This window comes from Perca fluviatilis, chromosome 8 (assembly GCF_010015445.1).
Source record: "Perca fluviatilis chromosome 8, GENO_Pfluv_1.0, whole genome shotgun sequence".
Classification (NCBI taxonomy): domain Eukaryota; kingdom Metazoa; phylum Chordata; class Actinopteri; order Perciformes; family Percidae; genus Perca; species Perca fluviatilis.
The window spans coordinates 12236175-12260177 of record NC_053119.1 but is presented as its reverse complement, the minus strand read 5'-3'; the positions used below and the strand labels follow the sequence as shown (position 1 = coordinate 12260177).

The 24003-nt window shown below is 40.7% G+C and overlaps 2 protein-coding genes across 3 annotated transcripts; one reads left to right on the top strand and one right to left on the bottom strand.

The window, feature by feature from the left end:
- Nucleotides 1-1913: 1913 nt before the first annotated feature.
- On the top strand, nucleotides 1914-7594 carry LOC120564089 (pyrethroid hydrolase Ces2e-like). The gene is made up of 13 exons (XM_039808778.1): nucleotides 1914-2060; nucleotides 3650-3842; nucleotides 3933-4074; nucleotides 4371-4504; nucleotides 4659-4812; nucleotides 5054-5158; nucleotides 5592-5690; nucleotides 5796-5939; nucleotides 6071-6148; nucleotides 6244-6391; nucleotides 6500-6649; nucleotides 6755-6827; nucleotides 6922-7594. The coding sequence occupies exons 1-13, from the start codon at nucleotides 1982-1984 to the stop codon at nucleotides 7106-7108; spliced, it is 1686 nt and encodes a 561-aa protein (XP_039664712.1). The 5' UTR covers nucleotides 1914-1981; the 3' UTR covers nucleotides 7109-7594.
- A 1455-nt stretch (nucleotides 7595-9049) lies between these two features.
- fbxo31 (F-box protein 31) lies at nucleotides 9050-20624 on the bottom strand. 2 transcript variants are annotated; one of them, XM_039808776.1, is made up of 10 exons: nucleotides 20103-20624; nucleotides 17643-17714; nucleotides 17085-17171; nucleotides 16616-16692; nucleotides 15258-15425; nucleotides 15018-15092; nucleotides 14684-14793; nucleotides 12213-12366; nucleotides 11111-11499; nucleotides 9050-9960 (listed from the first exon to the last, which is right to left on the bottom strand). In XM_039808776.1, the coding sequence occupies exons 1-10, from the start codon at nucleotides 20521-20523 to the stop codon at nucleotides 9738-9740; spliced, it is 1776 nt and encodes a 591-aa protein (XP_039664710.1). In that variant the 5' UTR covers nucleotides 20524-20624; the 3' UTR covers nucleotides 9050-9737. The 2 variants fall into 2 exon arrangements, with proteins under 2 accessions (XP_039664710.1, XP_039664711.1); XM_039808777.1 differs by lacking the exon at nucleotides 17085-17171 and having other exon boundaries at nucleotides 20103-20623.
- Between the last annotated feature and the right edge of the window lie 3379 nt (nucleotides 20625-24003).

Below are 24003 nucleotides of genomic sequence, written 5' to 3'. Positions count from 1 at the left end.
TAGATGCTTTATTTGACCAAATGAACAAAGAGATTATTGAGTTTACCTCTTTAAAAAAAGTTTTAGGAGGCATTATAGGAATAGTTTGAAATTTAAATAAGAATTTCGGTAGCCACATCATCTTAAAGAGGTTTACTCTTCCTATTAAATTAATCTTCAAGTCTTGCCACTGCCTAACATCCTTCTTAAAGTCTTTCATACGTGGAAGAAAGTTATCCTTATACAACTGGGTCTTATCATGGCTAATATAAGTTCCAAGGTATTTTATATTTTTTTTCTGTATTCGAAATTGTGTGAGATTCTCCAAGTCCTTTTTGCAAGAGTCTATTGCCAACAGCTCAGTTTTTGCAATATTCATTTTATAACCTGAGATCCTTGAAAAGGTTGTAATTATTTCGATAGAAGTATTTTCATTTAATACAGTTAAAAAAACGAAATCAAGCACAAAAGTATAGTTTTTAGCAAAATTGATTTCAGCCTAAAAGTAAATATATTAACTTGCTATGTTGTTTATCTTACTTAGATTTTATAAGACCAATCATTTTTGAGTGAATCTAAATCAAGTGACTGCAAACCTTTTGTATATGCTACTTCAAAAACTTAAATGGAGCTGGTTTGAATAAACATTTCAAAACCGCACTCAGAACAACCAAAAACAACCAAACGGGAACGTTGTGTGGAGGTGAACAGTGCAACCAGGAGAACGTTTCAGTTGGTTGGTTCCCCTAACGTTTAGGGAGTGTTATAACCATGAGGGAACGTTCCCTAAACGTTAGTTTTTGGTTTGGTTCGAACTAACCTTTAGAGAACCAAAAACTAACGTTCCCCAACGTTCCCTAAACGTTCTGTGTTAGTGGGGTAATAACACTTCCCAGTTTCCTGAGAGGTGTCCTCTGAAAGTGGGGTAAAGTTCATCATGTATATAGATAGTTCAGATATAACTTAAATACAAGTTGTGCAGAATAAAATAGGGTGCTAATACACTTCAGTGGTCAGCAAAAACCTTGCGGTGGTATAAAACCGACGAGTCACGCCCATACCTGTCAAGTTTTGGATTTGAAAATAAGGGACATTTTCCGGCGCCCACCGCGAGCAGTCCCACCACCCCAACCAAGCTCCAGTATCCCTTACATTTTAAGACAGGTGTACAAGAAAGCTAAAATCACCACTTGATGCAGAATGCTGAAAACATTTACAATTTATAACATTGCTTGTCTTTACATTTACATTTTATTTTCATTCCACACATTCTTTTCATTTCATATTGCTTTTCTTTACTCTTTTAGTGAGTTATTGTACAAATTTGTTGCAGACTTTGCATTCTTTAAGAATGTTTTGGAAGGAGTGTAGGGACCAGAGTGGTTCATCTTACATGAGAGTAGAGCGCAGACAGTTCTGTGGTCTAACGTCATTCTCTGTAACAATCTTTTCGTACCATGCTAAACACCCTTTCTGAACTGCATTGCTATGGGGAATACATAGTAAAGCCTTCAGAAGTTTTGGCAGCGCACCGTCTCTGTCGTAGCGTCCATCATCCGTCTCTGTTTTTTTTTCTTTTTTTTCCCTGCGTTGTCACTCATCATCTGACCTCACACACTAGCCTCGCGACAACAGCCACCTACAGTACCTGTGGTAGGCTACTGCCTAGTGCAGGTGGCAGTTATCGCGAGGCTAGTGACAGAGCTCAGATTGGGAATGTTTTTTGTTTTTTTACTCCGCTCGGGCCCGGGCTATTATTATTTTTTAATAACGCAGGTTAAAATATGGGAGATTTACGGGAAAATACTAATACGGGAGGACGGCGGGAAAGAAGGGTAAAATACGGGACTTTCCCGGCCAAAACGGGATACTTGACAGGTATGGTCACGCCTTATTGTGCACGTAATATAATATGTAAATGGTGGTAAAAGTGGCGTCATTTTGTCTTTGAGTTTCCTCCCCGCAGAACCCAGCAGTCGCAGTCAACTCAGAGACGTCCACCATGCAGATCCGCGCAAAACAAACTTTCTTCCTTCTAACGTCTGTGTTATTTCTGGTTGTTGCTGCAGCAGACCTACTTGGTAAGTAAGTAGGAGAACACCAACTTCTTTGCACACGAATATCGGCGACAACAATAATGCATTCTCTTAAGGCTTGATCTGACTGTTGGTCTGAATAACACAATCAAGTTATAGCCTGTATCGCCTTTAAATGTATTTCTCGTAATCTGTTGTTGACTTAATGTTACCTTTTTGCATTTATTGCGCCTTTATCGAGGTTACCTTTTAGGCCTACCTATTGCATGGCTATGCAAATTATAATAGTAAAATTATTAAGACCCCCTTATTTGGAGATAAAATGTTAACACACTCAAAATGGCTATGTTGCAGTCATAGATTGCGTAACAAAATTGTATTCAACCCCTGTGCAAAATGCATTTCTATATCCTATGTCCTGATTATGCCTTGGATATTTTTCAAAATAAATGTTTTTAATCGCCTCTTATATAATTATATTTTATCTTATCATATTTTATATGTCCTTCTACATTACTGTTTTTTTTTTAATCAGCCTACCAGCAAAAGGATTGCACGATATACTTGTATCTGGAGTGCCATTAATCTAACCTTTAGTGGGCCAAAGTTGAACCAGGGTGGAGCTCTGTATCCTATGATCCTGACCAGTAAAGTTAGTTATAGAGCTGCAACTATAAACTATTTTCATAAATGTTTAATCGGTCAATATTTTTTTTAGTTATCAATAATGGTGTAAATTCCACTCTCCAGTAGTGAACCATTTTCATTGGGAAAGGAAACTGTCCCAGGTCCAAGGTGACATCTTCAAATTGCTTGTCTTTTTCTGACCCACAGTCCAAAACATCAAGATATATAATGTCCAATGATTCAACAACTCACACTTGAAAAGATTGAAACCAGCAAATATTTGGCAGTTGTGCCTGTTAGTCTATTATTAAAATTGTTGTCCATTAATTTACGGTCTATCGACTAACTAATTATTTAACTATTTGATTCAGTGCAAGTTAGTTACATGTTTTTGAGGCTGATACAAACAGCATGGCGAACATTGAAGACGGGGAAAAGTATGTCCTTCACATGGCTCGACATGGCTGAAATCAAATAAACCTTTTTGAACACTTTCCCACTTGTCAGTTGCCACATAAGCTAGAACCAACCAACGAACAGATGTTACATACATGTAGGAATTATATTTGTAACCTAGCTATACATATTTCCTCCCCAGATTACCTAGAAATTGAACTTAAGAATTGTGTTCGTTGTGGTATCCTGACTGTAATATTAACTGTAATATTAAGTTACAAGAATGCTTATCTGTAAGCTATATCAGTTACTTAACTATGAAGAATGATAGTTCATTTTCTTATGTTTCTGGAGTTAGCTGCTAATAACTGATGTTCCAGAAGGAGGCGCTATTACATTGAGTTCTGAATCAGAGTGTGTTCAGCTGACCGGATGTCGATGCTAGTTAAGGGAGACCGAAGAAGTGGTTGACAGGGTGAAAATAACCTGTAAAGATGTAATGCTGCCCGTTCCATTAAACTTGCAAACATATGTGGATGTTGTGGACATTCAGTTCTTCATTAGAAGATACAACATTCGTCATCATGATTTTTGTCCAAATATCTTGACAGCTCCTGAAGTCCACACAAAGCTGGGCAGCCTGAGCGGTCAGTATGTGAGTGTAAAGGGGAAGGAGCCTGGGGTCCATGCCTACCTGGGTGTACCGTTTGCCAAGCCACCCATAGGCCCCGCTCTGAGACTGGCTGCACCCCAGCCTGTAGAGGGATGGGAAGGAGTGAGAGATGCCACCCAGCAGCCATCCATGTAAGGCCTTCATGTGCTTCAGTTGTGGCACACCACGCTTGGGGAAATTATGTACAATACTCACTACAAAAACATGTCTCTTTTTTTCAGGTGTGTTCAACATAAACAGTTCTCTTTAGATCTGTTTGATAAACTTGGTCTCATGTTGGTAGATCTCCCAGACATTTCAGAGGACTGCCTTTACCTCAACATTTACACTCCTGCAAACAGAGCTCACGATGCCAAGCTCCCAGTAAGTTGCTGCAGGTTTGGAGTGGTGCCGCTCAGTTACTGAGATTCAGCTTTGGATAACTTTGGCTTGATTCCTTTTATGCAGAATCCATAATGGCAATATGAGTATAATGATGCCCATATTTAGAACCAGATTGCAAAAGGGCTGATGTCCTGTTTTTTTTCTCACCGTCGGTTTTACGTTATAGTCGGAGTAAAGTCTTAGTTTGATTGAGATTTTTATGAGCTCAGATGGAATAAAGTAAAAATGTGCTTTTGCTTTGTGGAAATGATCAAGGTCTTTTATTACCTTACCAGGTCATGGTCTGGATCCATGGTGGAGGGTTTTCTATGGGGGCAGCTTCAATGTATGATGGCTCCGCCCTGGCTGCTTACCAGGATATGGTTGTGGTTCTGATCCAGTACCGCTTGGGACTTCTGGGCTTTCTCAGGTAAAAAAAAACTCACATCACTAAGCACATAATGAACATACTTTGACTATATTCTACTACTTTTGACTTCTGATCTGTGCCACATGTGAACACAAATTCAAAACCGGCTCAATTTTACCAGCTGATATAGACTATAATTGTATGTTCCATCCAGCACTGGAGATGAGCACATGCCAGGGAACGTTGGCCTGTTGGACCAGGTACAAGCTCTGAGGTGGATTCAGCAGCACATTCACAACTTTGGAGGGGACCCAGATTTAGTTACCATATTTGGGGAGTCTGCTGGCGGAGTGAGCGTATCCCTCCTGGTAAGGCTCGATCTGCTGCAGACAAAGCATTAAACTCACTTTTTTGGTAGTATGGCACAGTTATATCAATCCAATCCAATCCACCTTTATTTATAAAGCACCTTAAAAACAACACTGTTGACCAAAGTGCTGAACACAGTCTATAAATAAACAATAACATACAACAGAGGCACAACACAAAATAATATCATCTGCAAAATCCCTAAAGAACCTTTTTAATTTTTTCTGCTTGAATCAACAGCTTCTCTCGCCATTGTCTGTTGGCCTGTTCCACCACGCTATTGCTGAGAGTGGCACTGCTGCGATGGATATACTCATTTCAAAGGATCCTCTATCAGTGATGCAGGTTAATGATCAGTGTGTTTATTTTTGCTTGTGAACATTCTTCAGTGCACAAAATTGAGAATATCACAACACAACATATTTGTTTTTCTAAATGGTTGAGATGGAGCCCACATATCTGTCTTCAGCAGCATGGTGGCCCAACGGTTAGCACTGTGGCCTCACAGCAAGAAGGTTCTGGGTTTGAATCCAGGTCGTTCAGGGCCTTTCTGTGTAGAGTTTGTATGCTCTCCCCATGTTTGTGTTGGTATTCTCTGGGTGCTCCGGTTTCCCCCACCATCAAAAAACATGTACTCCAGTCAGTGCTTGATCAAGGCACTGGCTCAGATCTCAAGTTGGCCCCTGGGCGCTGTAAATGGCTGCCGAGCTGCCGTTAAATGCAGAGGATGAATTTTGCTATGTGTATGTGACAATAAAGTACCTTTACCTGTCCTCAGGTGGTGGCAAATGTATCTGGCTGTAGCCTCGAAAGCACAGAGAAGATGGCAGATTGCATGAGAAATCTCAATATTAACACTATTGTGGCTATTGCGCAGGTATTACACATAAGATGTCTTCTGCAAGATGTGATGAAATGTTCAACTTTTTATTTATGTGGTCTTTATCTCAACTCTTGTTTTTACATATTTTGTTCCCTCAAGGATGAACGATTGAGAATTTCTGTAAATATTGATGGACACTTCCTGAGAAAACCTGTGGATGAGCTGTTCCATACACGTGAACTTCTAGTGGTACCATTTATGACTGGTGTTAATAATGATGAAGGGGGCTGGTTACTTAACAATGTAAGTCTGAATGCTAACTTGCTACTACAATATGTGCGACTAAAGAGCTTGCTGATTTCCAGATGAGCACATGAAAACATGATTTTGTTAAGATTTTGTGCATGTCCGAAATGTTCACCTTCTTCCCTCAGTTCTTTGCTCCTGCAAACTGGACAGAGGGATTAGACCGGGAGCAGCTGTTGAACATGCTGTCCCTGTTCTACCCTGATGTAAGACAAGACAGTGCTGGACATTACAATATTACTCTGCTTTATCATGCTCAAACTTCTCTGACATGCTGTATGTGTTGCTCGGTTCCCTAAAGCCCAAAGATGCATTCTTCAGAGATTTGTTTGTAGATGAATATATTGGAACCGGTGAAGATCGAGAGAAAAATAGAGATGTGTTCACTGACTTGCTTGGAGATATGTTGTTCACCATCCCAGCCATCAAAACCGCTAATGCCCACCGAGGTATTTGATTTACACAAAAGCATGCAAATCTATTTAAGAACCATAGTGAAATGTTTACTGTCACACTTTCATAAACAAGTTATGTCACACCCGTTCATCTACTACCAGATGCAGGTGCCCCTGTATACCTGTACGAGTACCAGCATCCACCCAAATTCCTGCAGGCAAAAAGGCCAAGCTTTGTTGGGAGTGACCATGGCGATGAAATTTTTACAGTATTAGGATTTTGCTTCACAACTACCCATATCAAATTAGCCGGTAAGCGCAATATAAAAATCAGTATTTCAATAGACTACCAGAGATGTGGAATTTCTCTGGGTTTCCCAGAGTGCAAAGTGTTTTACCAGATTATCGTTATTTTAGAATCATGCGATGAAGACGAGGAAGAGTTGAGCAGAACCATGATGAACTACTGGGGGAACTTTGCTCGCACAGGGTAGGAATTCCCCCTCATTACAAGTTAGTATACACATTGAAATGAGGCTTTTTATAACATGTTTAATAACGTGTGTGTGTGGGTGCACATGCAGGTCTCCTAATGGAGGCGGCCTTGTCCACTGGCCAAAGTATGGAGCAGAAGAAGACTACTTGTTAATTGATGTAAAGGAGCAGGTAACTGGTCAGCACCTGAAGAAGGAGCGCTTCGTCTTCATGACCCAGACTCTCCCGGAGAAGATCCGACAACACAAAGAGAAAACGGAGCGCAGCGAACTGTAGAACATACACCTCTTCTTTCTCCCTTCCATCATTTTCTTTCCTTTTATTGATTCCATCTTTAACCAGAAATAAGTCTGTTGACAATGCATAAGACATATTGAGACATTTGTTAAACTAATGTGATGGTAATAATATTTTAACAAAGTTCTTGTGTAGCCTATACAAATGAATTGTATGAAATTTGAAAAGGAAATTTTCTAAGCTCACAATTGAACTTAAAAAGCTGTGTGATGTTGTAGTAGCATGTGAAAAATTAAGGTTGGGTGAATAATTTTTATAGCCACTGTGTATATTGAACATCAGTTTGAATCCAAGGTAAATAGCTTCAGGGAATACCTCTTTAAAATCCAAAAGCCCAACAGGAAATATGTAACAGAACAGCACCGCAAGTCTTGGATGCCCCTACCGTGTCTGACCACATATTTAATATCTCCTTCATAATCTGGATTCCAATATAAAATAAAAATCTAAATGTTTTACCATTCAGTTATGTGTTGTCTGTATCCCTGAATTAATGTTATCCAACAATCTCATTCTCCATTCGCACAAATAGATACAAAAACAAGACACATTACTGTCCGTTGGTCTGAAAGGGTTAACATAAACCTAGGCCAAATGCCCAACTTCTAATCAAGGTTCTTCATAGGTAAACATGGGTTACTTAAGGTTTATGCTGCCAACAGTACATAGGGCTTGCGTAATACAGGGCTGTAAACTTTTTTTATCACATCATAATCAAAATTCAAATAGGGCAGTGGAAAGAGATAATCCTTTAGGGTGATGATAGTTGAGAACAGCTTTCTATCATTACAACAAAGGGATATGCACACAAAGCATAGATTTGACAAAAAGGCTATTTTCAGTTTTGTAGTTTTTATTACTGGGAGGAGCACTGAAGCTGAAAAGCTCCCTGAAGTCCGATGTGAGCAGTTCAATAGGTCAAACTTAGTTTGTTTTCTGCAAAACCAGGCGTATCGCAATGAAAATAGTACAACGAAAATACTTTTTTTGTAGGCAAGTCATTCAAACAGCCGGGTACAGAGGGCCTACAAATTGGAGAATGTATAAATCAAATATACTAAATTTAGAAGGAAATGAATAAAATGAAGTTGATGACGCTTTAGCAGACACTTTTTCTTTTTTCTTTTGCAAATGTTAGTAAAGCTGCAGTCTGATATTAATGTGTTGGCCAGTGGTTTTGAATGATTCACTATAATGCCCCGAAAAGTGCACTTGGAGTAAGAAAGCTACAGGGCAACACCATCAGGCTGTAATGAGCCATACAGACGCTTACTTGGTATGTTGAGATGTAATTTGACCTGTGTGTATAATGGTCTGCTAGCCTGGTCTCAAGTCCACAATGAATTGGAAATCTGGGGGGGGAATAACTTTGCAGGTATGAAGCCAGACAAAAGTTACATCAGCCATTAAAACAAACAACAAATGCAATACATTTAAAATGTAAGAGAAGTTTCTGTTTCAGGCCATCGTAATACAAGCACATAAACTGCATTAATTTATTGTATTTATTAATTTTGAGTAATGTTTAACTAATGCATTACATGACACCATGTTGGCTTTTATACACCAACAGGACCATACAGTAGTACGGTCTGTTGTGTGGTATTGTACAGTATCTGTTGTTTGTACATGCTGTCTGTGTTTGTTTGTTTTTACCACGGCTGCAGCATGGGTTAAGTGCCCAAGACATATTTCCCACGATGTGGGACAATAAAGTTAATCTTGAATCTTGAATTGATGTAGGATCATGAGCCAGAGCATCACTATCTCAAGTTCAAAAGGGCCAAAACTGGCTGATGTAGCTAGTTTGATAAGACAGCAAACCCTGGCTTCTCAACAGTTAGAATATTGCCCAGTTGTAAAACTTACTTTGTTTTTCTACTGGACAAAGGACTAAAATGAATGGAACTTCATACATTGTTGTTATAAACATAAATACTTTAGTCCGGTTTTTCACTGACAAAACACCTGAGAAGCTGTCTTTTTCTTTTTGAAAGCAAAACATAATAAAAAGGAAGGCATGCTGCTAAATGACAATAAAACATCATGTTCAGATCATGTTTATGAGTGAGATGCGATAAGCTCTAAATAAAATGCAGCATGCAGTTCATGTTGGGCACTGAAATCAATATAATGCTATATAGTAGAATACATTGGACACCTTTATCATCTTCAAGCACTATCAAGTACAGACATGGTTTTAGAATAAGAGGCACGCACAATTTGATCCATACTAAGTGGTATGAAATCTCATTCCATCTCATCTCCTGCAGGTAATAAATAAATAAATAAATAAATGAAAAGGTTAATGTGACCTGCTTTCATGCTGCAATGGAGGATTTCGATCATACTGAGGTGAGCTGATAAACGGTGACTTGGGAGGCTGTTCAAAGTGTTTCTATAAGAACAGGAGTCAAGTCAGGGTGACATTACTAGATTAATTAGACCGTAAAATGCAATGTTTGTGAAACAGATATAGACAGAACGGGGAAAGTTACAGCTATCGCGGTAGTAACGTTTAGTTAGCAGGGGACAGAGGTGATTTGTGTAAAAATGGTTGTTATTATGCACTGTATGTATTGTAAGTGGAGGCTTAAAACGTGGTGCATCAGGACGTCCAGGATTGCATGTTCATCAGCATGGCCTCAAATCGCTCCATATTTGGGGCGTGAGAGTGAGCTAGGTGGTCCGTCAGGCGACTGTACAGACTGAAAGATTTCAACTCCAGCCAGATGAAACCAAAACGGTCCTCATCAAACAGCACAAAGAGCCCCGGGGTGCGCTCTGGACTTGTAAAGCCGTGCCCGGCGATCAGGCCTGTCCCATAGAAGCTGAAATGGAGGAACAATCAATTATCTATCAATCAATCAATATTTTTTTTAATGGATATCAATTTCAATGGATTGTAGACTCTGTTCTAGCAAACAGTGTGCAGAAATAAATAACATAATGCTTATGACTGCAGTGTTTTACTTTAACAATTAAAGACTGATAATAACTGCTGAATATTATTTTCCACGAAGCTTTATAGTAACCTTCTTATGGATTTGGGACTCAATAATGCATTTTCATTTTCTGTAGTCATTAATCCTATCAGAAAGGTTTCTTTGAGTGAAATCAGTGTTTTCCTTTAGGGTGATAATAATGCCACCAAAGCATACAATGACAAAAAAAACATTTTAAGCCGTTACATTCCTCTTGCAGATTGCAATTCATTGTGGAAGCCATAATAATATATGCCAATAATATATACTAATAATAATAGTAGTTATATTGTAAATTAAATATTCTTATCTATTAGATATGCACCAATTTCAACTTTCTAGGCCGATTCCGATTTCCGATTTTTCATTGAGTTGAAATGCCGATACCGATTTTAGCCGATTCCGTTTTCATATTTTAGTACCACTTTCCAGCACACACAAATATTTATTTTCTATCTTTTCTTTAATAGAAAATTTTTTGAATAGATAATCAATCACTATAAAACAGAACTATATAAATGACTCCTGGTGTGGGACATTCACACACATCTAAAGTGCAATGTTAGAACCATTTCCTTCTTCTCACATCCAATATCGCACTAAAATATATATATAAATAACAAATAAAATAAATATAGTCTTGCAGTATAAAGATATTTCTCAAAACACACATGCAGGCCTGTTTGAACGTCAACAGTAACGTTACCTGGAAACATAAACGTCACACAGATGATTTAAGGTCACCGCTCATTTTACACACAGTTTAGCAACAAAACTTAACGCTGAGGGAAGATTATTACGTTGTAGCCAGACCTTACTCCACAGCAATGTGGAAATAGGTGTGGCAATACGAGACTAACAAGTTTATAACAGCTCATGAACAACAGGAACACTATGTCGAACACTACTGTTACAGGATCTAAGGCGGCTCCAATCAATCCACCTGTACACTGTGGAATTTATACCTTATGAATTTTCCCTACAGCTGAGTCTTTACCATTTCCTGCAGGTGCGAGGGTAGACCTCGTTGCGAGCCATAACTCCCAGGGGCAGGACGAATGGCTGGGCTTCGGGAGGACTGGTGGTGGTGGTGGTGGAGGTGGTGGTGCTGGGGCCAGGCTGGCAGCTGTCTGAACAGGTAACGTGGTCTGCCTCCACCCCTTCTTCTACGCTGGCACCACCAGAGGCCCCCTCTGCTGCACCTCTGGCTGCAGCAGAAGTGTCCATGGCCTGTTGTTGATCTTCTCGCTGCACTTCCTCGTGTACCCCCATTACCAGCCTGGACAGCTCCTCTATGTTGCGCTGCTGCTCCAAGTCTGGGAGGACCACAGGCCGTCTCAGGTCAACATCCAAAGTGGGTTGCCCTGCAGGAACATTGGGGTCTCCCTGCAGAAAGGAGTAAAATGAACATCTTCACCACTAGTTGATTCATGTTGTCGGTTAACGTTACATCCTGTAGGTCAAACATGTGAGAATGTTCCATTCATCCATGTATACTGTGTCTGTCATTGTGCCTGTTGAAAGAATTTTGGCTGAATATTTTTTTGTTAGAGAAGGGGATGATGACCTAGAGCACATTTAAAGCTATAGTGCGTAGTTTCTGTTGCCCCCATGAGGAATTCTAAGTAATGACAACACCACTGCATCCACATGACACAAGCCTTCTGTAATTGCACACTGCCCCCCACCCCTCCTCCACGCAGTTGCTAGTTGCCAAGGAGGACACGGAGGATTTAAAAAAACATGATGGACTTCTTCAGAAGAGGTAAGTATCTTCACTCGAGTTTCTGCGCGAAGGTCACTGGACGACACTATTTTCTAAACACAGCAATCCTGAGAAATACAGAGAGAGTTGTGTGGAGCTGATAGTCTTAATTACCTTTGTATAAACTAATTTGACAATGGCTTGAATGTAACGGACTGTTCATTAATATAAAAAAAGTTACGCACTAAAGCTTTGAGGGACATTAAATAATTCACAAGAAAGCAGTCTTCCTGTACGAAATCCACATGCATATTTCTGTTAGTTAGATAACTTTGCAACAAGCAGTTTCTTTTTAAGGCAAACATTGTCTGATAATGATTATCCACCAACTTACAGTGAGCTTGGTGGCTCTCGCATAAGTCCCAATGAAACTGAGCATGACAATCTCCAAGCCGTGACTGCCGTAGGTGCCTTTGAAGAGGCCTGGGGGCAGCAAGTCAGAGGGCATTGCAGGAGGCAGGTAGATCCTCCGGTATGTCAAGCAGTTACTGGCAAAAGACAGTAGACAACATTAGTCAGGGTTGATCGGACTTTTGCCACTGTTTAATGTTTTAATTTCACTGTGAATCACATATAGCACATATAGCATTTGACTTATCACTTAATTTATGGAAATCCTTAACCTTTTTCTTTATTCTTTGGTGAAACGGGATAGATTTGTCGACATTTGTGTTTTTATATGTAGATGATTGATTACAATGTTTATCGACAGTGTAATCTGAGCCTCTTCCAAGGCCATCAGAACTACATGAACGGGTTATACATTGACCCAAGTAAAAATCTGAACTCTCTCTTAAGATAACAAGCTATCCTTGTAGTTATTGCTTAAAAAGGAACACACTGACTTATTGGGACTTTAGCTTATTCACCGTAGAGTTAGATAAATGTATACATACTGGGAACTATATTCTCAGAAGGCGAAGCACAGCTAGTTGATTAGCGCAACACCTGAAAAGCACCGTTGTTACTCTCTACTCCTCACCACAGGACTTCAGGTGCTGCGAGCAAATCACTCCGCCCAAGTAGCAGAAGTAGCAGTGCTTCGCCTTCTGAGAATATAGTTCCCAGTTTATATATGGTTAGAAGATGGCTGTGTCTCATGTGACCTTGTTATTTGTACACCCAGTGACTATACAAATCACAACATGTAAATAGGAAAATGTTGGCATTATTTTGTCACGTTATTGGGAGCAGTAGGCTAGATGGAGCCGGTTACCTCCAGGATCTATGCTAAGCTAGGCTAGCGGTGGGTGCGTCAGAGAGTTACGACACGCACGGAGACGAGAAGGGTATGTATGGACTTATCTAACTCTGGGGGATACGGTGAATAAGCTAAAGTCCCAATAAGTCGGTGTGTTCCTTTAAAGTGCCCATATTATGAAAAAAACACTTTTTCAGGGATTTGGGGTGTTCTTTTGTGTCTCTGGTGCTTCCACACACATACAAACTTTGAAAAAATCCATCCATGCTGTTTTGAGTGAGATACGGTTTCTGAATGTGTCCTGCCTTCAGTCTCCTAGTGAGCTGTTCAAAATCGGCTCGGACTGTGACGTCACAGTCCAAAATGAGCTGGCTAACCACAACCGTTAGCTCGTAGCGTTAGCATGCTAATGCTAGCACGCTAGCATGCTACATCGTTCTCAATAGCAAAGCACTGCTACAACACACACAAGTTCACCATAATCTACAAAAGAACTACGGTACTTACATGTGCGCCCTCATTTAGAAGTCTCCCAGCTAATCCTGCCTTGTAACTGACCGAAGTTGGAGAAACAGGCTTTCTTTTGGTGCGTTCTTTTTGTCCACCGAAGTCGTTTTACGAGTTGTTTTCCGGAGTTACGACCAGGAAGTTGCAAAAAGAACGCCCCCGAGGTCGTATTTACGACTCGTCAAGTCGTCTGAACTCAGAGGACCCCGAGCTCACTTTCAAAGATGGCTACCGTGCATCACACGTAGTAAACATTGTGGTTTTCTACAATTTTAAGCACTTTTGTCTTTGTTGTAACCAAATGAAGAAGTCGTACACACATAGCGCTTACTGCTACCTATAGGCATGTCGCTACAGTCTTATTAGGAGTTAAATACCGCTTAATTAGTTATTTTGTAGCTTGTGCAGCTGAAATTGGCTAGAGACGCGGTTGCTATATGACAACAATGGCTTTAAGCCGAGTCTTGAGCAGAAAGCAGAGCAGTAGCCTAACGTGTGTTAATCAAAACGTACAATTTTCATGTATCAAACTGTGAAATATATGTGTGTAATATGTCAATAACTGGGTGAATAGAATCCTAAATGTTACTAAAAATGTTACAAAAATCCATCTTTTCTCCGACTCGTAGTATTGTGTGACAAAAAGAATGCAACAACCCGCGGTTATTCGTTTTTCGACACGGATGTGACGTCACGCTCGAGCTACTAGTCGCGATTACAAGACAAAAAGAACGCACCATTTTACTGTCTCTAGAGTTAGCTAGCTGACATGATCTACATCTGAGCTACTGCGCATGTGCGAGTGCAATCAAAGATAGTACAGAAGAAGAAGATGAAAAGAGGTCTCACTCTGTAGCTAAAACAGAAACCAGGTGAAAAGAGGATCTGCAGCAGTGAGAGAGAGCTGTGCAGTACAACAAAAATATGGTGTTTTTTGAAAATTAAACCATGTAAACCTATTCTGGTACAACCTTAAAATACAGTTATGAACCTGAAAATGAGCATAATATGGGCGCTTTAACCAGCGAGAGCTACTGAAGGCCTTACACTCATTGACACTCTATCGAGAAAGTGTGAAGTAAGGAAGAGACTCGTACTCATATTGACTGGTATAAATAAACTTCATAAGGATGAGCTCCTGCATGTGCTCATGAAAGATTTCTTCCAGTGTCCGGCCCCATTCTTCCTCCAACCATGTTCTGAACTCCTGCACACACACACACACACACACACACACACACACACACACACACACACACACACACACACACACACACACACACACACACACACACACACACACACACACACAACACACACACACACACACACACACACACACACACACACACGACTTTGAATGTTGACATTATCAAAGTACATAAGCAAGATAATTGAATAGTTAGAAGGTTGTTCCCTGATTTGACCCACCTCCTGTCTGCCCCCTGGCATTCGGTGATAATCAGTCTGGTTACACTTTGTTGAAAATTCATCCTTCTTCACAGTCTAAAAATAACAGAACATGACACATATTAATGGATGACATACTTTTATTCGCTTCTAACCTCAAATTAAAGTAAAATCACTAATCTGTGTCAACAAATATCCAGATGACGTCGAGCTGTTTATTTTTTTGGTGCACAGCCAAGCCTTTGGGCTGTAAGCCCTCACCTGTATGTCTCCTTTGTGGGGACCCTTGTGTCCATACATACACTCTACAGTGGCTTTATTGCTTTCCAACAAGTGGATACGGAAAAGCGGCCGTCGTCTCATGGGATCCTCCACACGGGGGTCGTGAGGGGGCAAATACATCCAGCCGATGATAAACAGCCCGTCCACCTGAAGAAGAAATAATAATAATAATAATAATAATTTATTAGCCATTGGAATGATCCTAAAATGATGTTAGGAAAGGCAAGGTAGCTTTATTTATATAGAACATTTCAGCAACAAGGCAATTGGAAGTGCTTTACATAAAACATTAAAAAGCAGTTAAAACTATTCGGGGAATATAAAAACTGCTAAAATGGAATAAAAAAAATCTATGAAAAACAAGAATACAAGTTACATAAGAAACAGAAATAAACAATTACTTAAAAAAGGCAACATCAAAAAGAAGTCTTCAGTCTTGGTTTAAAAGAACTGAGAGTTGTGGCGGACCTGCAGTTTTCTGGGTGTTTGTTCCAGATATGTGCAGCATAAAAACTGGCCGCTGCTTCTCCATGTTTAGTTCTGACTCTGAAGGACATAAAGCAGACCTGGCGACCCAGAGAGGTCTGGATGGTTCATAATATAGCAGAAGATCAGAAATGTATTTTGGCCCTAAACCATTCACTGCTTTACAAACCAACGGATGTATTTTGAAATCAACTCTTTGAGGCACAGGAAGCCAGTGTAAAGACCTCAGAACTGGAGTGATGTGACCCACTTTCTTGGTCTTAGTGAGGACTCGGGCAGCAGCGTTCTGAATCCGCTGCAGCTGTCTGATTGATTTTTTAGGGAGACCTGTAAAAACACTGTTACAGCAGTTGAGTCTACTAAAAATAAAAGCAGTTTTCTAAGTCCTGCTGCGACATAAGTCCTTTAACCCTTGATATATTCTTAAGGTGCTAGTAGGTTGACTTTTGTAATTGTCTTAATGTGGCTGTTAAAAATTCAGGTCTGAGTCCATGACTACACCAAGATTTCTGGCTTTTCTCTCCTGTTTTTAACATTGCCGATTGAGCCTGAGCGCTAACTTTTAAACGCTCCTATTTGGCACCAAAAAAACAGCTATTTTGTCTTCATTCAATTTAAGAATGTTCTGGCACATCTAATTGTTGATTTGTTTGATGCACTTACTCAGGTGATATGGTTAAGTACATTTGTCGTCCACATAATGATGGTAGATATCCTGCTAAGGCATTTACAGCTGCATATTGCCACATCATAAATGACTTGCAAAAGAGGTCGACAAACTGTACACTGTAGTCATTGTCAGTCATCCTTATCTTAATGCAAATCTTGTCTTGATTAAGAAAGCTACTTACCACAACATTGAGCAATCCACCATAAGGCCCTATGTCAGGCTGCCATAAGCCCAAGATATGTCTGTATGGGTGAAGCACTGCAACATAAGAGCACAACATCACACCATACTTAACAGTTTCTGCAATGCAACACCCATGCTTTACTACAAACTACACTGTGCATGGTTACAAACACAAGAGGAGATGTAAAATGTAACTTTATGTTTAATGTCTGTCAGGATTCGGTGAAACCCAGAAAGTTTAAACTGACCACGCTCCTGTCAGCCAGTCCAAACAACACACAGCACACCAAATAATCTGGCCTCCTAGTTCACACTTAATATGAAAGCAAACAGCACTGAGAATTTTTAACACGTTAACTGTTCACATGGGATGCTGCAGCTGTTTGCTTCCAAATTAAATCAATAAGAGTCTCACTCACACAACCCCTCATGCTGCAATCAAACCACGCTGAGGCCCATGTACATACAGTGTGTGTACACGTCTCTATAGTCCATGTGCTCGTAGTCCGGGAGGAGCTTCATAAAGCGCCCAGACTTCACCCGTGGGTTGACACCTGGACAGGCACAACACAGGCATGTATAGAGCAGCCATGGACCAAAGCAGGCTCAGCCCAAAGCAGCCTTCTAGTGATCACAGTAATGTGTCTATTCAAAGAGCCAACACGTACCCCCACTCTGCCTGGCATGTTTTGTGTCAACTGGTATTTCAAAATAAGCCCTATATCTCCGCTGATAAATAAATTAGGAACAGATGGGAGAGACCACAATTAAAAAAAAATATATAGTTGTAACATTAACAGTCTGAGTTCAAGTGGAACGGAGAAACAACATTCATATCAGAAAAGCATTTGCTGGGACTGTTTTCTAAAATCACAGTCATTAGAGAGATCTATTTGGACACCACAAACATACAAGAATATACGTGGGTGCAAATGCTAAATGACCCAATGGAATAGAACTTAACAACAAATACTGGATCAATTCACGGGTGACATGTGAACTGTTTAATTAGGAGTCAAACTCACGTTTAACATAGAGGTCCCGGCTAGACACTCCTCCCACTTCCATCTTCCTCAGATCATCCTTCATGCCAAACTCTGCAGAGAGAACACATGTATGCATAATAAGCACATAATGTGAATTGAGGCGTTACACATTGTGACAAAACTACAGTGAGATCAAAACCCTAAACAGTGGCAGAAGTCAATATTCATTTTGAATAATGGTGTAGAGCAGCGGAACAGGAAATTTGCACAGCGGCGAGCAAGATGGACGGTCCAAGCTTGAACTCCAGTCAGCAGACACAGACGTCCGATTCAAAACGTTTCACAAGATGTCTTACACACACAGCCAACCTAAGGGATAAGGGAACTAAGCAGCCACCATAAAAACCCAAGAATTCTTTTATTTTTTTATTTTTTTATGTTAAGTCTGTTAAAGAGCCCTTTTTTTTGGACTCGTTGCTTTTCACCATTGGTTAAAATGCACTGAAGAGATATGTTTGACTGAATTTACAGATCGTAAGATCTTACAACTGGGTGGTCCTGTAACACTGTAATGTGTTCAGCTCTAAATCACACATCTTACTGTTTTTGACTGTAATTGTTCATGCTTCTTAGTAGTCATAGTATGATCTATTCAATTGCTATTAGTTGTCCCTATTCCACTGTAACTGCCCATGTACTGTTATTAGACAAGTGCTGTCTCTTTAATTTTTTTCTTCTGCTTGCTGTCTTCACTGTAACTGCTTTCTTTAGTTCAATTAATTGACTTCAGTGATTTTAAACATACTTTATTGTTGTTAATATTTCCTCCCAGCCAACTACTCATGTTTTGAAATTTTTTTTATTATCAATTAATCAACGGAGTATTCTTCCAATTATTAGATTAATCCTTTAATCTATAATGACATGAAATCAAACAAGAAATGCCCATTACACAAGCCATAAATAGTAGCCTGTCTTTAAGTTGACTATTTTCTTTGGCATTTAAAAAAAAACTATAAAAAATTATATTCATAATGTTATGAAACTGATAAAAGCAGTAAATTCTCAAACTGGAGGCGCTGGAGTGAGAAAATATTTAGTCTTTTTCTGGATGACAGACTTCAAGAAATGCTGGGCGATATGACAATATAAATGTCAATCGACCGTAAAAGAAGTTAAGATACCATTTATATCATGGTATCTATATAAATGTGTAGTTGGCTATTGTGGCCAATGTTACACATCAATGAGCAGAACTGCTTTGTGGCAATATTCAGTACTTCCAGAAAAATGCGGAATTTTATTGTGATTGTTGCGAGCAAAAATCCTTGATTATGCGGCACGTTTTCTTAAAAAATGCGATGGAATATGCGGGATATTTATGCGATGAAATTGTGGGAACTTGCAAAAATTGCGGGAACTTGCAAAAACTGCGGTTTGATGAAAAAGTGAAAAAAAGTGATTCCCCCAACACCCTGCTTTTCGATAATGTTCACGTCGCGTAATTACGTCACTTCATAACATTCCCATGGCAACATGGGAAAATGGCTACTCTTGTGTGAAGTAAACGCATTATTATGAAATCATGCAAGCCCCGCATATTTTGCGCAGAAATCGTCAATTTATGCGGCGAAAGTGCGGCGTATTTGAAAAAATATGGCCCCCGCATAAATATGCAGACTTTGGCTGATTATGCATTGAATTATGCAATCGCATAATCGCGATTTTCTGGAGGGACTGGATATTGGATCTTTGGTTATTTTATCCATTTACAACTTTTAATTAGATTTACCAGAAAAGTTATTACATTAAAGTGTGTATTATGATACACATTTACACACATACACATATACATATACACATTATATATATATATATATATATATATATATATATATATATATATATATATATATATGCCATAATATAGTATTTTATTTTGTATTGCATTAAGTTAAGCACATTAGCCTATTTGTGTCTAATGTACATGTCATAAGAAACATTTGTTAAAACCTGCAGTAATGCAGTCCCCTGACTTCATAACATAGGGTGGTGGTGGTGTGATCAAAATAATGCTAATGGCCCCCAAAAGGTTAGTTCCGCCCCTGCATTAACATCAGCTACACAGAATGGCTAACGTGGGCCTATAACAACACTAATGTCTCGTCGCTTTGGTGTGTTCCGAGGCACTTTTTTGACCAACTCGGGGAGACTGATCCGTCCAACTACCTTCTGGTCTGTGTGTCTGCAGCTTAAGAGGTCTTAGACTATGTCTACAGCAGTGACCAAAGACGGTAATGTATTCATGGTCAGGTTCCCGTACAGATCAATAGAAATGCTTTTATGGGGAATACATTTCCGAGGGATCAGAGCTGGGCACTGACACAAATAAGCCATGTGATATATTAAAATGACTAAATTTAGCAGGCTAACGTTACACGTTAACATTTAAATGATCCATATGTCCACGTTATAATCGCAGCCTAAAGGCCTATTTACCTTCCATGCACCGCCTTCTCCAGATGGTTTCAGTGTTAAGTATTTGTCTAAATTTCTTGCAGACGAGGGCAACATTTGGTAGTGCTGTCCCGGGAAGCAAGGAGACTATTTCCACCAAAAGCTCCGGCGGTAGCTCCGCTAATGACTGCGGGTGTGGAGGTCCCGTGCTTGTGCGATCCGGAAAGCCTCCTCTGTTGACATGACCGCTGCCGTATTCACAAGCGTCACCCGGCCCTGCAGTGGCGACGCCGCTCTCCGGGCCTCCGCCGCCGCCGACGTCGCCTTGCCTCTGACCCACGATCCGCTCCTCTTCCTCCTCATCCATGTCGGAATCGCTCGCTTGATCCTGCTGGTTATGCCGCTGTCGCCTCCGGCACCTCCGCGACTGACCCACTCCGCAGAGCCTGGCACAGACAGCCATCCGTAGTCACCAAACAGGCAACATTACATCACTACAACACATCTATCAGCTGCAGTCTGGCTCATCCCCTCCTGTCCTTGTGAGCATGGGCAGAAAGGCAGCAACGTTTCTTCTGACGTCAAATCAGCGCACGTAAAGAGCGCAGCAACTTCCTTACCTTTGCGTTCTTAATAGCCTACATCCATGGTTCCAATACATTCGTGGCTTTTACTTCCTTCCTACCAAGGTATTCGTTATGTACAGTGTTATTATTAGGACTACGTATAAATAAGTCTGAAAGTGTGTGCCGTCTCTTTAATTGGCAGCTTACCTGACCAGTTTTGGCAAGCCTATTTAACGTAGGCCTATGAGCTCATTAAGTGGCTCCTAAAAGGTCCAGAGATTAAGGGTTAGGGTTAGGGATGTTGCACATTTCCTTGCCTTGTTGGGGAATATAGCCTATCTATCATGTCTACCAGCATGTACAACTGCTTACATCCACTAGGTGACGTAGTTGTCATCCTATTAGTTTAAGAAATAAGTCTGAACATGACACTTTACTTGGAACATGTCTCTATTAACCTATATTCTTACCAAGAAGTGTTGAGAAAACGTCAAATATGAATAACTCATACAAATAGGAGAGTTGCTTTTTTGTGAATGCCAAATTGTAGTAGGTTGTTTTGTTTTAAAATCCTTGTGGAGAAAATGAATGGAATCTTTTCTTTGACCCCACTGTTTAGCTATGTTGTCAGATGAGAAGCCAGCCACAGGGTGGTGCAGTTGCCTAGCAACGGTGCTCAGCTGCAGCCATTGGTTGGCTGTGCTGGGTTTTGATCTCTGACATCAGATTCTAAAAAGGCTTTGATCCTTTCTGATGTGATGCGTGAATACAACTGTCTTTAGAATATAGAGAAATTACAGAGAAATTACATTCACTCCTATTTCTGTTCGTAGAGCTGAAACAAGATTATTTTGAGACCAGATTAGAATTCAATACAACACTGATCTAAAATCTGTAGGCTGCTAAACCTCTTTCAATACCACTGCAAGAAGAGTAAACGAGTCCTTGAAACACAAAACAGGACTTTTTTTTAAATCTCACACAGTGCTGGAACAGAAAAAGTCACTGAACTAAAACCAGTACAGTCTATTTTAACAATGATCATGTCTGGACCAGAACTATCACAGACAGAGGACATGCCTGAGGTTACAGGAGATAGTGTTCACCCACTGATCAAATCCTTTTTTAAAAGGATAACACCGGAACAGTGGGAATCGTTGAAATCCTGCACCCCTGATGATGCCACTAAAATTATGGTGGCTGACCTGCTTTTGGACATAATAACGCTGTTGTCAAAAGTCTGGTTGACGAATCTTAGGAGCAAAAATGCTGCGGCGCCTGAGGGGTGGGTGGTTTCTGAGGAGCGCGTTATGTCCAGTCTGGGCGACATACTCTTTCGGAGTTTTGCCGGGGCTCTGAATGCTGAGGAACGAGTCGAGTGTGTCAGCTCACAGCGCTTGACAGGTTTGGTCGGTTCAGAGGTTGCAGAAAGTGTCAAATCTGCTCTCTCCGCTACTATGTGCGCTACAGAGCCGGTGATAATTCAGCACATCACTCCCCCTCGCAGGCTTAATGCTATGGTTGGTCATGTCTGCAAAATGGTAAAAGCGCTCACAGCCAAGATAAAAACTTTGTGCTCGGCTCAAACCTGTATGGAGACAACGAGTCATACCAGTCCTACGCAGAAAAGAGAACAGACGCCCTTCCAGGGAGAAGTGACAGAAGATATGGAGCCGGAAGACACTGATGACCAGACAGAACATGAGGCCGAAGGCATGGACCCGGAAGACACAGATGACTGCCTACAATCACCAGTTACAACTGTGGAACCAGAAATCCCGGAGAACATCTCATCAGAGGACAGTGTGATTGAGATTCCAACAATGACGGCTGTCGAAGAAATAATCAGGAAGGAGGTGATGACGATAATTGATCCTCTTTTGGATCAAGTGCCGGACTTCAAGTATCAGCTGATACGATCTGAATGCTCTCGGGAGATTGAAGATGTTGCAGAAGACATCGCTCGGTCAATAAGTCAAATTAAGAGTTTGGACGGGGCAGAAGCTGCAAGTCCAATATGTCAACAGAAGCTCAAGCTGTTAGTAAGAGCAATAGTGAGCAAGATCAAGTCCTTTTTAACAATGCGCTTGGCCAAAGCTTGGTATTATCGTGTATTGGAGGATCTCAAGGCAAAATTCCACAAAGAGTCAAACGTTGAAAGCGAGCACTCAAGACAGACAGCCATAGAGAAGTTTGACTCTCTGCTTCAGACTGAGGATAATAACAAACCACAGGGTGAAAATGTGGTTAACATGATTCAGAAGTTCAACAATATGACCCCCGGTAAAATCCTAATATTCACACAGGAATTTACTGATCTCCTCTACGGGGACATCACACATGGAATGGCGTCCGATTTGATCCCAGAACCAATAAGAGGGAAGTCATGCAGTAATGCGATTGTTCCTGATTCACATGCTGACCTGTATGCTGAAATTCGAAACAAAGTGTGGAATTTCATGGGACTGATAGGGTGGTGGCTGAACACTCAGATCGGCAGCCACAGTAATAGGGTGGCTAACAAAATATTGAAAGAAGAGTCACTGGCAGTACCACAGCTACCGAAGGTCACCATCAGCGAGAAGCCTTTGGCGACTGCTCCAGCTCCCAGCTCAGTATGTGAGGAGACACGTCCCGTACCTGCACAGGATGCAACAGCACAGGAAGAACGTAGGAACGCAATCATCAAGATATTCACAGAGAAGCTGGTTTCGCGAACATACAGGAAAGCAAAAGTGAACTGGTCTATTGGAAACCCAGAGGCCAACGTTTCCCATCTGTCTAATAGAACATGGGCCGAAGTCAAGGGTGTAGATTTTGATACTACCCAAAAAACGTTTAAAAACCTTGACAAGGCCATTTTCCAGGACTTGTGTAAGAAGTGGGGCTGTGTAGACGAGGTGCTGATCGCCATGCGTCTAGAAGATCCAGCCCTGGAAAAATGTATTGCCTCCTCTGTCAAAGATTACCTGACGACACCACCAAAAAAGCATAGCACCATCTGTGGGTTCTTCCTATCTGTGGGAAAAGCTATCTCCCACATCTGCAGACGTAGAGCTGGAGTTATGCCGATGTAATGTTTTTTCTACTAAGTTAGGGTTTTCTCCGGGTGCTCCGAGTGTTTCTCCCACATTCAAGAAATGATTGAAAAAAAAAAAAAACATTTGCAGCAAAGGGCTCCAGTCCTGCCTCACATCCAGGTTACCGTCTCCTCCACTGGGTGACCAATGGAGCAGGAGGTTACCTAGATGGGGGGCAGGACTTGAGCTCTCAGGGCCACCTCAGTGGTCAACAGTGGGACCTCACAGCTGGAAGGCGAGGGGTCGGTGATTGGTCCTGAGCCTTTCTGAGTTTGTGTCGTGTCTACTGTGGCGCTA

Bases quoted from the DNA above. Each gene is read 5' to 3' on its own strand.
- LOC120564089 (XM_039808778.1), top strand. From the start codon at position 1,982: ATGCAGATCCGCGCAAAACAAACTTTCTTCCTTCTAACGTCTGTGTTA. The intron at 5,691-5,795 runs GTATTACACATA...TGTTCCCTCAAG, and splicing joins CTATTGTGGCTATTGCGCAG to GATGAACGATTGAGAATTTC. The intron at 6,392-6,499 runs GTATTTGATTTA...ATCTACTACCAG, and splicing joins AACCGCTAATGCCCACCGAG to ATGCAGGTGCCCCTGTATAC.
- fbxo31 (XM_039808776.1), bottom strand. From the start codon at position 20,523: ATGGCTGTCTGTGCCAGGCTCTGCGGAGTGGGTCAGTCGCGGAGGTGC. The intron at 15,093-15,257 runs GTGAGGGCTTAC...TGTTATTTTTAG, and splicing joins CCCACAAAGGAGACATACAG to ACTGTGAAGAAGGATGAATT. The intron at 9,961-11,110 runs GTAAAGACTCAG...CCTCCATTTCAG, and splicing joins CCTCGCACCTGCAGGAAATG to CTTCTATGGGACAGGCCTGA.